The following is a 17,602-nucleotide window of genomic DNA, read 5'->3' on the forward strand; positions in this document are numbered from 1 at the left end:
AGAAGAAAACTTTTGTGCCTGCTTGTAAGCCACCGCTCAGAACCATGTGTCCTTGATGAGCAGTGGACACAATGTGCTCTGCTGTGTTTACATGATATCTGAGACTGGATGGGAGGAGCTTCATTCTGAGTGTTATGCTCTAACTTATGCCTCTTTATTTGAGTAAATAAATTGCTATAGCAGTCTGTGTTGCACTAATAGTGCTCTACAAACATGCAGGAAATTACACAATGAACCTTTGTGTTTCTACAAAAATGATAAATTAACCCAATCAAACAGGTGCTTGTGTTAAACACAGTCATGGCAAAATATTCTATATTATCTCATCAAAATACCAGCACGTGTTCTCCTCACTGTCTGCTGTTAGATCATATTTCAGTTTTCCTGAGAGGTTCTAGGAGACACATGGAAGCACAGTCATCTATATGTTGCGAGTGTTTTTCTGAAGCATGGGTCTGTACTATTTATCACTAGGAGGACAAAAGACAACCAAATAAGGACAATAGAAGTTTTTTTGAAAGAGTTCAAGGATTTTATACATTTAGATTTTTTTTGTTTATTATTATTTTTTAAATCGGCGCTCTTTTATTTCTTTAGCTGTTTCGTAAAACTACCTGATTGATAAGGCATTTTTACTGTACTCTGTGTCAAATAAGAGTTTTGGAGTTGCATTTAATCAGGCTTAGCTGCTTAAATGACCAAAGCACATAATTAGGGTAAAGGTTAAGCAACATTTTGAGCTATTTTTCACTTAGTGGTCTTTTTATAATATATTAAAGAACAAACAAATTAAACTACACTATACATATAAAATATATAAATATTAAATAAAATTTAAAATATATAAATACAGCATGGTTAAAATATAGAACAATTTGGGTAAGTGGTAGACTTTAATGATTGAAAAGAGAACGAACAACTAACTAAACTGTAAATTGAGATGTACATAGATGAGATACGTTTATATATATATATATATATATATATATATATATATATATATATATATATTTTTTTTTTTTTTTTTTTTGCTATTTCTCTTTCTAGGAAAGAAACTCAATACATTTAACCCCCCAAAAGCAGGTTTATGTAGGTCTTGTACAATCACGAAAACAACAGGGAGGAGAAAGAAGTAGGTCGTAATGACAGGCTCCTTTAAGGTGGACTAAGTTATCTAAAATGCTACAAAAATGGATTTTGTGCCTGAAATGCAGGTTAACGTACTACAGTATTGACAAACTGAACATTGTTAAATTAATTAGTTTGTTTTCTCTATACATGCCACAGATATAATACTAATATACATACATTATGATTCTCAATAAAACTGCTTCAGCTTTGATGTGCTAGTTTCACTCTATTCACGACGTGGATGATTCGTAAGCGAATAATTCTTTTGAGTCGGATCTTTAGGGGGTACATATGGGATTTGACTGATGTAGCGAAACTAAACTTACTTTAACAGACCAAAATGTAGCAGAAAATACAAATACAATTACTGAAAAATTGGTTTGGATACTATTATATTACTTTTTTATCATGATGCAAAGGAACAGGTTCTTTGAGATAAATTGTTCAAAATAATCGATTCGTTAAAATAGTAGAATTGTTGGCTTTTTAACTAGTCCGAAAACAGGTTTTGTGCTGTTCACCCTTAAATGTGGGCGGAGAAACTTACTGGCATGCTGTTCAGGTTCTCTCTGCAGTATAAAACCACGAGCATCATTGTGAATACAGACACGAACGGTTCCAGCGAATATCAGCAGTGTATTTCTTATTTATCACAGACAATTTAAACGAAGAGTTCATCATTATTCCAGTGTAACGTTTACTGGTAAGGTCTTGTTTCAGCTCATTTTTGTGTAGCTTAGTTCCTGAAATTGCCAACATCCTTGGTAATTGCGAGCATTAAGTTACGAGCCATAACGTTACATCATTGTTTATTCACATTTAAAAACACCATTACATTGGCATGTTTCTGTTTTAAATTGTTTGTAATTATTTAACCTGTGTTTATTAAGGTTGAATGAGTCAGTGAACAGACAGGCTCTAATAGAACTGGACCAATCTGGTTTACAAAATGTCGCGCTAACGTTACCATTTACATCAAATGTTCAGTTTACTTTGAAAACTAGCTACTGCTTTGAACGAATCGATAGTGTAATATATAATTAATGCTCACAAAAGCTCTATTTAGCCCCACGTCAGTTATAAATATGTGTATTTTTAACTAGATTCGATGAGCGTGGTTAGGCTGATCTGGCACCCGGCATTTGGTTGCTATGTCTACCGTCACTGGAGGTTTAATCTGCAGTAACGTTAACTGTTGTTTCGTCTAACAGAGCCCAAATCTTTCTAGTCTACCAAAGAGCCTTGGTGTATTTGTAATTTTGGGCATTAGTAACTGTTACGTCTTTTTTAAAAAGATTTTTTTGTCGCCATCTCCGCGTGAATTGATTGGGTGATGCAACGTTCAGTGTATCTTGCCTAAACGCGTGTCTTTCCCATGACGTCAAACATCTGCTCCCTCAGCCTGTAATTCAGGTGCCGCGACGACAGTGACAGCCCACGATGTGGTTGCTGCTAATGTAATTAAATGCTAATTTAATTAAATTTGTTTCCAGGACATTAAACATAAACTGACAAAATGAGCAAAGAAACCGAAGTGGATATGAAAGATGTGGAGCTCAATGAGGTGGAGCAGGAGAAGCAGCCCATGAGAGAGGGAGAGCCTAGAAATAATTATGCCATTTCGCCTGTAAGTGAGAAGAATGGCATTGTGAAGGTGAAGATTCCAGATGAGGAGACTAAATTCACTGGGTTATCCAAAGAAGAACTCATGAAAGTAGCCGGAACACCAGGGTATGACACACACCATGGCTAAACCTCATTTACTTTCAGTTAGATCTTGGTGTGGATTTTTCAGTTTTTCAGTTACTCAGATGATGTAATCACTGTTGTCTATTCTTGAATAGGTGGGTTAAAGTTCGTTGGGCTCTTCTGATTCTGTTCTGGCTTGGTTGGCTGGGCATGCTGGCTGGCGCTATTGCCATCATTATTCATGCTCCTCGATGCAAGCCCCTCCCTGAGATGAACTGGTGGAACTATGGACCACTGTACCAGATTGGAGACGTGAACTCCTTTGCTTCAGACCTGAAAGGTAAAGACAAACATCCATGGGCCAACACCCAGTCAACCGAAATTATCTATGTTAAGGAGGGAGTGTTAATGGATTGCAGGGTTGGGTCAGTTTGGTGATTAAATGCGGATGTCAGGCTCTAAGCATGTTCAAACTCATAATCACTCTTTCCTTATGCTGCTGAATCGACAAATCTGGTACAATGAAGTTAGTATTAACATGGATGTGGCCTGTGATCTGAATATCTCCCTATTTATTCTCTTTTTCCCTCAGGTTTGGCTGGAAAGGTTCAGGCATTGGATGAGTTAAAGGTGAAGGGTCTTGTCATAGGCCCGATCCATGTGTCCAGTGCCGACAAGCCACAGGATCTGAACTTGATTGAGATTTCCAAAGAGGCTGGTAATGCGTCGCAGTTTAAACAAGTAATCCAGGCTGCACACAAAAGAGGTGAGATGGAGACTTTACTATTTATCAAAGAATTCCGAAATGTATCTCAGTTTCTACAAAATATAACTTTTTTTCAGCATTGATAATGAGTTAAAAAAAACTTCTTTAGCACCAAATCATCATATTAGAATGATTTCTGTAGGATCATGTGACTGAAGACTGTAATGATGCTAAAAATTCAGCTTTGCCATCACAGGAATAAATTACATTTTAAAATATATTAAAATATAAATTTTTAATTGTAATAATATTTCACAATATACAGTTGCTTATGTATGTGTACATGTACAATGCTCCAATTTATTAGACCACCTGTCATAATAAAGAGAAAACACAAATATTTTAGGAATCTGTCGAAAACGTTCAAATTTTTAACTTTAAATGGTTTTATTTGGGTCATTTAATTGGCAAATATATATGTATTAAAGTAACATTATATATCAATTAAATGTTTGTTTACCCCCAGGTATCTCTGTTGTTTTGGACCTTACCCCTAACTATAAAGGAGAAGAGCCCTGGTTTGACAATGATGCTGTCAGCTCTTTGGAACTTGAGGTGTGACTTGAGGAATAGATAATTTCTTTGGAAACACCAGTACCCAAATCAAGTTCAAGTGGCAACATAGATTATTGGACAGAGTAATAATTATGATCCTTGTCTTTGTAGCCTGCCTTGAGGCACTGGCTAGCAGAAGGTGTAGATGGATTCCTCTTCTACGGTGTCGAGAAGATTTCCACTGCAGCCCCATCCCTTTGGAGTGATGTTGGAGGCCTTTTCCGCAATCAGACAGAATCCGATGGAAAAAAGAAAAAGTGAGCACTCAACAGTTGATTTTTTTTTTTTTTTTTTTTTAACTTCATGAATGGACTTGTACATTATTTTTGTAAAGGAGCCACCTTGTGGTCGTTGGGAGCAACTTTTACAAGCTGAACTCGAGTCAAGGGGACTGTTTAGTGGGCTGTTTACTGGTTTGAAATTGTATTGCTATCCAACTTGCTCCATTCAATACTTTTATTAAATAACTTAAACCTTACTGACTTTTTATCTTTCCAGGGTCTTAATTGGTGTTACAGAGAAGTCCTCCCCTGATGACATAGCTGCTGTGTTGAACAAAACTGGTGTTGACCTGCTCCTCACTGGTGCTCTAAGGTCCAGGTCTGCTCTGGAAGTTGCCCATTCTGTTGCTCACTTGTATTCCACTTACAATCAAACCCAACTGGCTTGGAACATCGGTGGTCGTATCGCTGGACACCTGGCTTCAGTAGTGGGGCTTGCCAAAGTCAAGTTGAGTCAACTGCTGCTGCTCACCCTGCCTGGCACACCAGTGTTTAATTATGGGGATGAGATCGGACTGGAAGATGAGGTAGGTCTACTCAAGGTTTTGATCAAAAGTAGACAGCAAGTCCGAGTGCTTTTCAAATGCAGATCCTAAAATGTTGTTTTATTCTTCCATTTAGTCTACCAAAAACCCAACCATGGTGTGGAACTTGTCTGGCGACACTGTGACTCCAATGGTAAGGTGCTTGTGCACACAGTGCTACATCTCCAGAGTTACAAATATCAATATTGTGGTCCAGCAGTTTTAGTAAAATTTTCATGTTTGCTTTACAGGATAAAATGTCAACTTTCCATAAATTCTTCAAGACTGTGAGTGATAAAAGATCGAAGGAGCGCTCTCTGCAGCATGGAGAATACTTGCCTTTGTTCAACTCGACTTTCGCCATGGCCTATGTGCGAAGGTGGGACCAGAATGAGCGCTACCTTATTGCACTCAACTGGCACTCAAACGAAACAGTCACTCTTCAGTTGAAGCATGCTGAGATTCCTGAACGTGCTAAAGTAGTGTTTAGTACTGATGATATAGATGAAAATAAAGTGTTTAACCTTGAACAACTTGAGGTGAAGCCAGAACAGGGTATAATGCTGAAGTTTCCTTATACATCCTAAAGACACACTTTAAATTCGTAGTTGGTGTAAGGACATGGATTTGGCTGTTCTGTTACAATATTTGTCTTGTTTAGTACATAAACACTAGCATACAGCATCAGATTGTACTATTACATACATCACATGCACTGCATGACTACTAAACATAACTTTAAGCTGGTAGTTGTTTTTCTGTTACATAGAATACAGTTTTTCAAATGTAGTGCAATTCTACACACGAAAAAGTGTTCACGTGTCCTCGAGTAAATTTTAAATGGTTGTTTCTTCTATGTAATTGAAAAAAAAGGCATGAAAATGAAAGGTATGGACAATAAATTAAGTGGAGCAATTCATCTTTGTAGTTTGTCATTGTATTATTTCTGGTCCCTCATCTATTTTCATAAGTGTTTCCAGCATAATGAGATGTAACAGAGACATGGTTGAATTATTAAAATCTACCGCCATAAAAGGGAGCAGCTCTCATTGTCTCCAGCATAGCATGATATCAGGTGTCTCTACTGATGACATCTTTATTTAGAGCTATTCATTATGCATATAGAGAGCTCAGTCTCACCTGGCTATTTTAACTCATTACAGATTTACAAACCCCTGCTGAGATCGGCTCAGTGCCTTGAGTGATGAGCAAAATTGTCTCAAGTGTATATGAGGTCTGAGAGAACAGACCTAATGGACCCTTTTCACCGACTGTGAAGAACTGTTATAACAGTCATCAGCATCTTAAATCCACCAAAGTTTTTATGTTATTTTATAATTTCCATTTAAACAAAAGTATGTATATTTATAACACTATACTTGGTATTTTATTAACTTTCAAACTAATTACAAAAAAACTAAAGCTCTTTTGAGGATGTTTTTAATACATCAGCTGTGGGAGTGATGGTAAAGTTAAATTAAATGACATGTCTTTCTCTCTTCTGACTGGCCAAATCAATCTCTCTCTATTTTTTCCTCTTTGAAATTGTGAAAACACTATTGTGGAGTTTTTTTGTGCTATTTGAGCAAATGGGAACACTTTATAATATTTTTAATGTAGTCTCTCATTAACCACTATAGAAGTTTACCCAACTATGACAACTTCCACTTCTGAGAAACCCGGAAATGTGAAAAGGATCTATCATCACAAGAAACAAAGGCTCAATTGTCTTCTCAAAAGATGTTTGTACAGTTTAAATAATTTGTAAGTCGCTTTGTATAAAAGCATCTTCTAAATGATTAAATGTAAATCTAAAAGGGGGGGAACATAGATACTTGAAATATTACTGCTGAATTAGTTATTTTCTCCTTATGCCCTCTACCTTTTCACAACTCAAACTTTTCTAGGTCAATTACTCATTTGGGAACACAAACCCGAGCAAAAACCTCCACTTTTAAGCAACGCGTTGTGTTCCCTTCTAATCTAATGGTGTTTTTTAGTTTACTTTAATTCTCTAAATAAGACATTCAAAATCACTGTACTGACCATAAAATGGGCGTAATTATAACAACAGACTCTTGCTCTGACATGCTACCAGTCTGCAGCACTATCTACACTGACTGCACAACTCGTTTTCCTGCGTCTGTCTCTTTAAGAACTGCTCTCATCGAGGACTCCCTGACGCATTGCAGGTGGCTGAAAACCAATCAAAATACGTTTCCTGGGTCACCTGACGAGTGCCATCAAACTTCTATATATAAACTCTCCGGCACCATCCATTCAAACCAGAAAGCCACCGTTGAATGCTATGGCTTTTGAAAAGAATAATCCTAAAACAAATATTTACAGTCGATAAACAACGCTGTACAATATATCGTTTTTATAAACGAAAACGGGAAAGTTTCTCTGTGCTATTTGGAGTTCAAACATTTTGACTACGTGGCGTAGGAAGACCATAGTAACAGCTTTGTTGTCAAGGAGTGCGACGTCCCACTTTGGACCGAAACACTAAGGCGTAGTGATATTGAAATTTGGGCGCACAGCAGCAGAAGATAGTGCTTGACAATCGCACGGGCGGAAAGCAAACGCTTGGATTTCCATTTTTTTTATCTGCGTAAAGAGCAACGTAGTTCACACTAAAATACAATGGTAAGTAAGCCTTTAAAAATCTTTATTCTAATAGTCAAAGGGCAACGTTGCTACAAAAATGGCTGAGCGTCCACGGCGAAGTGGTAACGTTTGGTGTGAATGGGCTAGTGTTAGCTTAGCTCCTCGCGAGCTAACCGTCATTCTATTGAAAGCGCGCGCGAGCTCCCGGGCTAACGTCACTTGAACGGGTTACACACAGTTTTCGTATTTCTCAGTGTTGAGTAAACAGCTTTATCGCTTGCCGTGCGACGTTTGGTACATTAGTGCTTCATATAATTGCAATCAGGCGCGAGACATTTACAGCATAAAATGTGCTATTCTAGCACATCCTCCTTGATTGATTCCCTGTTGCTAGCTCGCCTCGTGTCGGCGTCAGCAGGCAGCAGTGTGAAGATATATGTAAAAATCGCAATGGTTTACAGTAGACGGGGCCCGTATCGTCACTTGTGCAAAAAATAGTTCAAGCTTTTTATAATATATCGGATCGTCCATAGCATGCGCACTAATCCATTCAGCTGGCCTCTAACCGTGAACCACATTATAGACAAATTAAAAATGCAAATAGTCAAATACAGTTAAATACAGCAACATAACGTTAGTCTGCTGTGACTGCGTATTGTAATTTGCAAATTCACAGAGCCCTGAGTTAGGCGTTGTAGTCATGAATGACATCATCAAACTTGTAAAACACAAGCCATCACGTGTTAGACACGCTCCGTTCAGTTTAACACGCAATAAATAAAGTTAAGCTTCAGACTGAAATCTCAGTGCTATCTGGCAATGCTTATAATAATTAAGTTTTTTGTTGCCATTTCTATAGGCTGATCAGCTAACAGAGGAGCAGATTGCTGGTATGTAAGAATAATCTTTACTTTAAAAGGATGGTTCACCCAGAATGAAAATTCTGTCACGTGCTTCACCCTCAAGTTCTAAACCTGTATGAATTTCTTCTGCTGAACACAAAATCAGACATTTTAAAGATTGTTTAAATCCATACAGTTGATGGACTCCATTGACTTCCATAATATGGAGAAGAAAAAAATACTATGGAAGTATCTCTATATCATCTTTTGTGTTCAGCAGAATAAAATAAATTCATTTAAGTTTGGAACAACTTGAGGGTGTGTAAATGATGACCGAATTTTCATATTGTGGTAAACTATCCCTTTAAACCAGTGGTCTCAAACTCAATTCCTGGAGGGCCACAGCTCTGCACAGTTTAGCTCCAACCAGCTCAAACTCACACCTTCAAGGAAGTTTCTAGCAATCCTGAAGACCTTGATTAGCTGGATCAGGTGTGTTTGATTAGGGTTGGAGCAAAACTGTGCAGAGCTCTGGCCCTCCAGGAATTGCGTTTGAGACCAATGCTTTAAACCAACAATATGATTTGTTAATAATTATATAATATTTAACTCTTTAGCTGTGCTTTTTTCCACCCAGAATTCAAGGAGGCCTTCTCCTTATTTGACAAAGACGGTGATGGTACCATCACTACTAAAGAGTTAGGGACTGTCATGCGCTCTTTGGGCCAGAATCCTACAGAGGCAGAGCTTCAGGATATGATCAATGAAGTTGATGCTGATGGTGAGGAAACCCTCCCACAGATGATTCCATGTTACTGTAGCTCTTCTCTAAATCTTATCTTTGTACCCCCCCTCAGGCAATGGAACAATTGATTTCCCAGAGTTCCTTACTATGATGGCCAGAAAGATGAAGGACACAGATAGTGAGGAGGAGATCAGAGAAGCGTTCAGAGTTTTCGATAAGGTAAAATAGGTTTTCTTGGAAACATGTACTCACTTATTGAAAGTGTTTCTTTAACAAAAAAATGGGAAAGAATATTTTCCTCACTCAATGACTAATGCTTTACAGGATGGAAATGGTTATATCAGTGCAGCAGAGTTGCGTCATGTCATGACAAATCTGGGGGAGAAGCTTACAGACGAGGAAGTGGATGAAATGATCCGGGAGGCAGATATTGATGGTGATGGCCAGGTCAACTATGAAGGTATTTCCACATGTTTATGTCATTGATGCATCTTATTTTATTTATTTTATTAATCCAAGTGTGTATTGTCTGCTCAAATCTCAAGCTTGTGGTTGAGGTATTTGGAACAATTCAAGGATCAAATGGGTTATGGATTTATGGATCATGGCTTATTTTGTTGAAGTTTGTTTCTTGCAGAATTCTTGTGAAATCAGTTTGTAAAGGTTTGCACGTTTATCTAATATATTTTTTCCCAATTTTTTTCAGAGTTTGTCCAGATGATGACAGCGAAGTAAAACTGGAAACCAAAAGCACAACAGACCAAACAGTGGGCAGCACTCTCACTGTCAACCTTCAACAAGCATTCACAACCCAATATCTTACTCCTCTCCATTTAGTTTTGTTCTCTTCTACTTTCCCTTAGTTTAAACAGTCCCCTGCTCTGCTTGTTTTTACTTATGATCTTCTGTAATCTTTTTCCTACATTATCTGGTTTTCTTTGGAAGAAAACATTTACATGCACAACAAAGTTTAAATCTTGCATATATGATGGTGATAACAGCAGTGTAACACATGTATCAATATTTTAAAGATTGTGACATACTATATGGACAAGAGCAATGCATGCTTGGTTTACGTTTGGCATGTTTCTGTGTCTTTTGTTTTTCTTCCCAGCTTGCCTCTTTTCTAACTTGCTAGTTCTCCTTTAACTGCATGTTTCTCATGCAACCTCTGCTCAGTGGTCTTAGAATTGTATGGTGAATAACCATTCATGGATAATCAGGGGCTTTATATAACAAAATGGCTCAAACTTCCATGTCATAGTGTGATTGTTTTTGTAAGTGTAGAACTGTGTGTCTGAGCGAGTGCTTGTAGTTGGATTTAAAGTGGAGCCACTCAGTACAGTTTACGTTTTGGTATAGGGCTTGTTCTTTAGGGGCTGCATAACTAATGTCTATGAAAAAAACGTTAAAAAAAAGACAAACCTGTGTAGAATAATCCAGAGATGGTTAATTGGGGACCAATTATTTCAGTTAGTTTGCTTTGGGGGGGGTTTCTTTCCAACGTCAATTTTCTCACTAATTTTACTACCCCTAAGCAATTTGCCACCCATTTGTTCTAGACTGGTGTAGAGAGGTTTAATGTTTGGTTTGAGCTCTATAAGTGTGGAGTTTTATTGAAGATGTAGAATAGTTTTCACCTTAATATACAGTCTTACATTTTTGATGCTGCACTTGGTGTCCTTGCCAGTGGACAATTTCTGTCTAGGGAAAAATATAAATTTTAAGTTGTGTGCTGATTCTTCCTGCAGGCTGTTCAATATATTTGTATACATCCATAGCACCTGCATTTTTTTTTTTTTTTTTTTTTAAGAATAATTTTCCAGAAGCAGTGGCATGTTCTCCCATGGTCCTGTAGTTGTGGTCCATGCACAATGGCAATTAGGATGGTGCATAATGCTTGTCATCCAGTTAGACAGTGTCTGCTATGTTGGTGCAGCAACTGCTGCCATGAAATCCGTTTTTTGTAACTGTATAGACCGTTAAACAAACAAATGGTTAAGGTTAAGTGGCGTATAATGGTAGAATTACATACATTATGGTGGTAGTATTGCATCTTCTGCCCCAGTTCTTAATTTATTCTACTGTTATGTTTTTTTATGACCTACATATGTTGTCGTTTTTTCTTCCTCTGAGATCTAAGTTTACGGTCTGGTACTTTTTTTCTCTCTTCCTCGGCCCATAAGGTAATCTAGTAAAAGAAAGAAAGGTTATGCATTCCATTGCAGAGCTCTGGTTTTCTTGCTAAATAAACATCTTGGACCTCTGTTTCTAAATTACCTCTTTTTGTTCAAAACACTGTTGCCTATATAACTGTAAATCTGCATGGGCTTATTAAAAATAGTGTAAGAGAGACAGAAAAGTGCATTTGATGTATATCTATTGTGTTTATTGTCATTTGTTTGCACAAGACAATATTAGCAACATAAACTTGTTTTATAATTTTGAATCACATTATATCACTTAAGAGTCAGCATGTCCACAGCATATCACTTAGAAACACATACATTGCAAATATTACAAACATATTTTATAACTATGGAATGTGTTAAATTAGAAACGAGTGAGGGTAATAGAAACGTCCACATGACAAAGTCTGTAGTAATTATCCATCTGTAGTATTGTCCCGTCTTGAAACTACACCCAAGCTTTCCCCAAACGTCCAATTCCAGTGCCTGTATAGAGCTATTGGTGATTGACGTCACGCAGAACGAATAGATCACCGCCGATTTCAGCGCCAACCAATCACATCAATGACTAGTGAGACGTAGGCGGGGACGCCAGTCGCAGAACATACACCAATAGTTTGCCAGTATACAGATGGGTGGTTTATTGATTCAAGATAAAATGTTGCAACTGGCCAAATACTAAAAAGTTTTCAATTGATTTGTGACAGGACAAGCCAACTCTGAACCATTCATTCGGCTACGACATAACAGACTGTCAGATGTAAATAACGAGTTCAGGCGAGGCGCATTTAGTTACTTCGCTACTTATAAGTAGTAGGCCTACTTATCTACGATTGCTACGTACAATTGATATTCACTGAACTTAACGTTACGCACCGAGGATTTTACGTCTTTACGTAATCACGTTTCTTCTTCAAGGAACAGGATTGGACTCCAGAACGCAACTGCTGTGAGACGAGAATAAGAAGGTAAAACTGCATTCTCTCATTTTATGTTAATCGGGTCAGATGAGATGATACGCATTTTCTGAAACTGCTGTCGTAAGTTATGCTATATTGGAAGTATGATGAGCACAAGTTGCTGCCCTAATAAACACTAGCTGCTTGATATATTAACTTGACATAAGTGCATTTTATTTCAATGAACAGACAGTCGTGGCTTCTGCAGTAAATATTTATGAACCGTGCTAGATGCTAGAGTTTTGAAGTCATGCAACATGCGACCAAAGGGCATTGCACTCTTCACGCTTTCCTCTGTTTGACTAACCCGTGTGCCAATTGCATGAATCAAACTGGACAAGATGATGGATTTACAAAATACACCAGTTGTTTGTCAGTATTCAGATGCGTGGTTAATGATTCAAAAAAGAATATTGACCCATAAACTATTACCAAACATAAACATTTTATGGCTGCACGTCCGTTTAAAAGGGAATGTTGAAGTTTACTAATGGGAAAAATGGTTATTCATTGCGCAAGTTCAGGTTAACTTTTAAATCGGCAGCTGTCCATGACAATTTTAACTTCTATCTGTCCAAGTCCAATCCCAATCCAGGAATGACAGTGTCAAACTGTCCCTTATGATTCCAAAAAATCTTAATAGGGCAGTTTACTGCAAATACAGATTTTGACATCAGTAACATGATTTTCGCTAGGCTATTTGGAGGTTGGAGGAGGAAGTTGGCCAGTAGTATAAGATTATCTTTTATCAAAATGTTGTTGTGCAGCTGCCATGTACATTAATATCCTGGTTGTATTTGTTTGTTTGTTCTTTTAAAAATGTATTTTAAGCATTTCCCTTTTTTAATTATTGTACCTGCAGTTTTTATGAATTGAATTGGATTCCAGTTCACATGAATTGGGAGCTTAAATAAAAATGTGAACTTTTTGTCACACAGTAGGTCCACTTAAAATGGACTAGTGAAGTCAAAATGTGATGTAAAAAGAAATGTAACATTTGGTGACCAGTTACAAAACAAGGATATACAGTTCTCTTATGTAAACTTTGATGCTAAATTAAAAAAGTTAATGGATATGTTCTAGGGTTTGTTTACTAGTTTTCAGTTTTGCTTACATCTGTTCATCTTTGATTTGTTCTTGGTCATATTGTCATAGTCAGAGATTCACCCCTGACTCAGATTTTTGTTATATATTACACACAGTTACGTAACACTGAACATGTTTTATGAAAAGCAGCAGGTGTCTGATAATATGACACTTATGAACATCTTCAGAAACCTGATGACTCTTGAATTATGGGATGTATTGGAGTCATCATCAGCCACATGGTGGCAACCGATGATGTGCTAAAAGCAGCAGAATCATTCAGGCTGCCTGTCTTTTCATCCCATTTCACATCTACCATCTTGCCATTGCTTAAAATATAGTCATGTGAAAAAGAAATTCAATGGTTTTATTTATCAGGCCATAATAAAAAATAATCTGGTCTTTAGGCAGGTCTTAAAATGAAGTAAATGCAACCCATATGCTGCACAACAACACATGACATATTAGATCATTTATTTAACAAAAAAAGCCAAAATGGAGAAACTATGGGTGACAAACTAAGTACACCCTATGATTCAGTTGCTTGTAGAGCCACTTTAAGCAGCAACATTGCTTCAGTTCATTGAGGTTTGCAGACATTTGTTAAATACACGGCTCTCTTAAGGTCCTGCCACAGCATTTCAAATCGGGCTGAGGTCTGGACTTTGACTGGGCCAGTGCAACACTTTGATTTTCTTTTTTAGCCATTCTGTTGTAGATTTGCTGGTGTGCTTGGGATCATTGTCCTGTTGTATGACCCAGTTTTGGCCAAGCTTTAAATGTCGAACAGATGGCCTCACATTTGACTCTGGAATACATTTGGTATACAGAGGAGTTCATGGTCGTCTCAATGACTGCAAGGTGCCCAGGTTCTGTGGCTGCAAAACAAGCCAAAAACCATCACCCCTCCACCACTGTGCTTCACAGTTGGTATGAGGTGTTTGTGCTGATATGTTGTGTTTGGTTTTTGCCAAACGTGATGCTGTGCATAATGGCCAAACATCACTACTTTGGTCTCTGTCCAAACTAATGACATGAGGAGAGAAGTCTTGAGGTTTGCTCAGATGCAACTTTGCAAATCTAGGCCATGCTGCCATGTTCTTTTTAGAGAGAAGAGGCTTGACATGAAACTGAGTCCTGTAGAGTCTGAGATGTAGCTTTTTGGATTTTTTGTTTCTCTGAGCAGTGCATGGTCGGACCTTGAGGCGAATTTGCTGAGACGTCCATTCCTGGGAAGATTGGCAACTGTCTTGAATGTTTTCCACTTGTGAATAATCTTCATCATTGTAGAATTATGGACTTCAAATTGTTTGAAAGTAAGACTTCCTAGACTGATGGCTGCAACAATTGCTTCTCTAAGATCATTGATTATGAATTTCCTCCTTTGCATTTTGTTAACACACCTGGCTGCTCCAGACCATCAAACTGCCAAAACTTCTGCTTTTATAGAGCTGATCACGCTTGCTGATTATCAATTAAATCATAGACATTTGATTAGCAGCGCCTGACTGCTACTTATCCTTTTAATTCCTATGGAAGCAGTAAGTGTGTACTTTGTTTGTCACACATGGCTTCTCCATTTTGGCCTAGTTTTTGTTAAATAAACTATGATACTGCGTAATATGTCATGAGTTGTTGTTCATCTGAGGTTGTATTTACCTCATTGTAAGACCTGCCAAGGACTTGCTTTTTTTTTATTATATCCTGATACGTAAAACCATAAAGTTCAAAAGGGTGTACTTTCTTTTTCACATGACTGTATATGTTCATGCATACATTATGAGTGACACACAAACTTCTTTGAAAGTTTTGTTTGTGGTGCATTTTGGGATTAGAATGATCCAAGAAAAAGGTTGTTGGTTTATTGCGTGTTTAAATATTGGATTGCCCTTATGTTTTTGTGTAACAGGTAGGCTAAGTCTCATAAGGAGTAAGAAACATGTGGTGGGAATGAGTGAGACCAGAGGTAATATTCTGGACTTGTTTTTTCTCTATTGTATAGGCAAATAAATGGCTCTTTGTTCTCATAAGTTGGGCTGTGTGAGTGAGTTTGTAAGTGGATCTCTTTGCATTGCTAAAGTTTTCTTTTGAGTAGTAGAGGAATTTTCTTTTTTTTTATAGACCAAGCGCACAGGCTGTGCCAACATACTCTTGGATAAAAGGTTTAATGCGAATGGTTCACTTAATCTCTCAAAGCCACTTGCTTCTACACAGTCAGGAAGATATTTTGCATAATTTGTAACACGATGATGATCATTTTGCTACCAAATCACACCAATTAACTCTTCTCTGTTTTACATGGCCCACATGCAGATTAGAATGCCATCCAAACCATTGTCCCATCTCCACATAGTCCTAAACCGTCACACAAATGTGCTGCAGTTGTTTACAGCAGCTTCAGATTGTCTCGTCTGCAGCACTCATGTATTAGTGTCAGGTTCTCTCTCTCAGGCAGGACACAGTGGCTGTATTGTTGTGATTTTGGCAGAGGGATGCCCCTTATTCAGGAGAAGACAAGTATAAAAAACAGTTGAACTTTTCCGTAACCACAGCAGAGCTAGAGTGAAATGGGACAACTTAAATATGCTCCCATGTGAAATCAGCCGTAGCTTTTGTAGAGGAATTTCGTGATTTGCAGATTAGAAATGAATCTAAGGGGCCAAATGCTGTACAAATACCTTTCCTTTGCAGTCTGTAGACTTTTGAGCATGTTTTTGCAATATCCTCGTATGTAATTTATTATCAAATGCATGTTTTCTTCAGGATATGGGCAAATATAAACAAGGTGTCTTTGCTAGTTCTCCCCACCCCCAAATGAATTGGTTTAAATTTTCAACTGGTTTTGCTTCATTACATTGGACATCATATGACAATCACAGTACCAGAATGGCTTATTGTAAAAAAACATCTGCCGGTGTAGGATATTTAATTGTGCATGCTCTGTTCTCCTATTTTTTTTAAGTCAATTTTAAAACTCTAATTATAAACTATATAATAATTTAATAACACTGTTAACGTCCGCATGAAATGAGAATTCACCATCTATTTTCTAAATGCATCATATCGATATTTTTGTGAAATATAATTTTATCTTTAAATGGATATTTTTGCACTCGGGTTGTTTTTTTTAGTGTGGTTGAAGTGACCAAAGCCCCACCCCACCTCCACCCGGGCCGGAATGCAAATTTTTAGCCCCTCCGAATGCGATTGGGCTAGTTTTGGGTGTGTTTTGATGAGCAACGGAGCGAGTTTTGTTGTGCAACCCTGCTTTTATTGTTTGTTTTGTAGTCTTTATATCCTTTTGTCTCCTGAGGCTTCAGAGTCTCTCTGATCCTTCAGAGTTTCCCTCTGAGTTTAATCAGTTCTGCTGTTGTTTCAGGTGTTCAGTCTCGGCCTTAGAAGCTTTGTCCACAGGCAATATGATCGCAATATAACATTGTGTTTTGTTCTGTTTGGCCCTGTGGCCACTTGACCCTGTTCATGTTTTTCAGTATGTGTGGATACGCTTGAAATACGCCATTTTTAAAAAAAAGACAGCCTTGAGTATCTTCTCACGTAGCATATGCCAGTCTTTTTTCTTTGTCCAAGTGCTTGTGGATTTCGTTTATTATATTTTGAAGCACTCATTTGTACTATAGAAGGCTTATTCTCCTGTTAACCCATGTATTAGTTTCCTTGACCTCACTTTCCCTTTAGTTTGAGTGTTGATTCGTTATCTCCAGAGCTCCTGTGTGAAACACTGCAAGACTACTGCTAATCACTTTGGTTCTTTACAGATGCAGATAACACTCAATAGATATCACTAACTCGGCATGGAGGAACTGCATTCTGTAACTCCTATCTTTGGCTCTCACTCACTAGATGATGCTACAGGTGGGACTGGGAGGACAGCGCTCTGCCCTGGGGCTGTTAGCCATCAGGAGGGTGTGGATTATGACCCGCTCCGCCCATACTGCACCCCAGACACTGGAGTACAAACCCATCAAAAAGGTCATGGTGGCCAACAGAGGTGTGTCAGCAGCTGTGTTCTGAATGTAGAACAGCTGCTTACTGTTAAACATTATGCGATACAGTTATTGAAACATTAATTTGTCATTTAAAAAAACTGATTTTAGTTTAGAATTACAGGGATATAACACCTAATAAATGTATAAATAAACCATTAAAAGTTTGGGGTCAGCACAATTTTTAATTTTATAGAAATGCTGTTCTTTTGAGCTTTCTA

The 17,602-nt window shown here is 37.7% G+C and overlaps 3 protein-coding genes across 3 annotated transcripts in view; all 3 read left to right on the forward strand.

Annotated features, from left to right (window-relative positions):
* The first annotated feature begins 1,656 nt into the window (after positions 1 to 1,656).
* slc3a2b (solute carrier family 3 member 2b) lies at positions 1,657 to 5,865 on the forward strand. Its single transcript, XM_077233296.1, has 9 exons — positions 1,657 to 1,834; positions 2,625 to 2,862; positions 2,976 to 3,160; positions 3,413 to 3,586; positions 4,053 to 4,141; positions 4,253 to 4,398; positions 4,640 to 4,949; positions 5,044 to 5,100; positions 5,198 to 5,865. The coding sequence occupies exons 2-9, from the start codon at positions 2,648 to 2,650 to the stop codon at positions 5,531 to 5,533; spliced, it is 1,512 nt and encodes a 503-aa protein (XP_077089411.1). The 5' UTR covers positions 1,657 to 1,834; positions 2,625 to 2,647; the 3' UTR covers positions 5,534 to 5,865.
* A 1,320-nt stretch (positions 5,866 to 7,185) lies between these two features.
* On the forward strand, positions 7,186 to 11,505 carry calm3b (calmodulin 3b (phosphorylase kinase, delta)). The gene is made up of 6 exons (XM_077233305.1): positions 7,186 to 7,595; positions 8,416 to 8,446; positions 9,036 to 9,179; positions 9,256 to 9,362; positions 9,468 to 9,603; positions 9,850 to 11,505. Exons 1-6 carry the CDS (start codon positions 7,593 to 7,595, stop codon positions 9,876 to 9,878), a joined length of 450 nt encoding a protein of 149 aa, XP_077089420.1. The 5' UTR covers positions 7,186 to 7,592; the 3' UTR covers positions 9,879 to 11,505.
* Positions 11,506 to 11,910: 405 nt separating this feature from the next.
* Positions 11,911 to 17,602, forward strand: part of pcxa (pyruvate carboxylase a) — a 127,627-nt gene continuing 121,935 nt past the window's right edge. The window contains exons 1-2 of the mRNA XM_077233301.1: positions 11,911 to 12,300; positions 17,239 to 17,386. Coding sequence (XP_077089416.1) covers positions 17,239 to 17,386 — 148 coding nt within the window. The 5' untranslated portion in view covers positions 11,911 to 12,300. The remainder of the gene's footprint in view (positions 12,301 to 17,238; positions 17,387 to 17,602) is intronic.

This window comes from Siphateles boraxobius, unplaced genomic scaffold (assembly GCF_051911475.1).
Source record: "Siphateles boraxobius isolate OS27281-9 unplaced genomic scaffold, OSU_SipBor_1 18, whole genome shotgun sequence".
In the NCBI taxonomy this organism is placed as follows: Eukaryota; Metazoa; Chordata; class Actinopteri; order Cypriniformes; family Leuciscidae; genus Siphateles; species Siphateles boraxobius.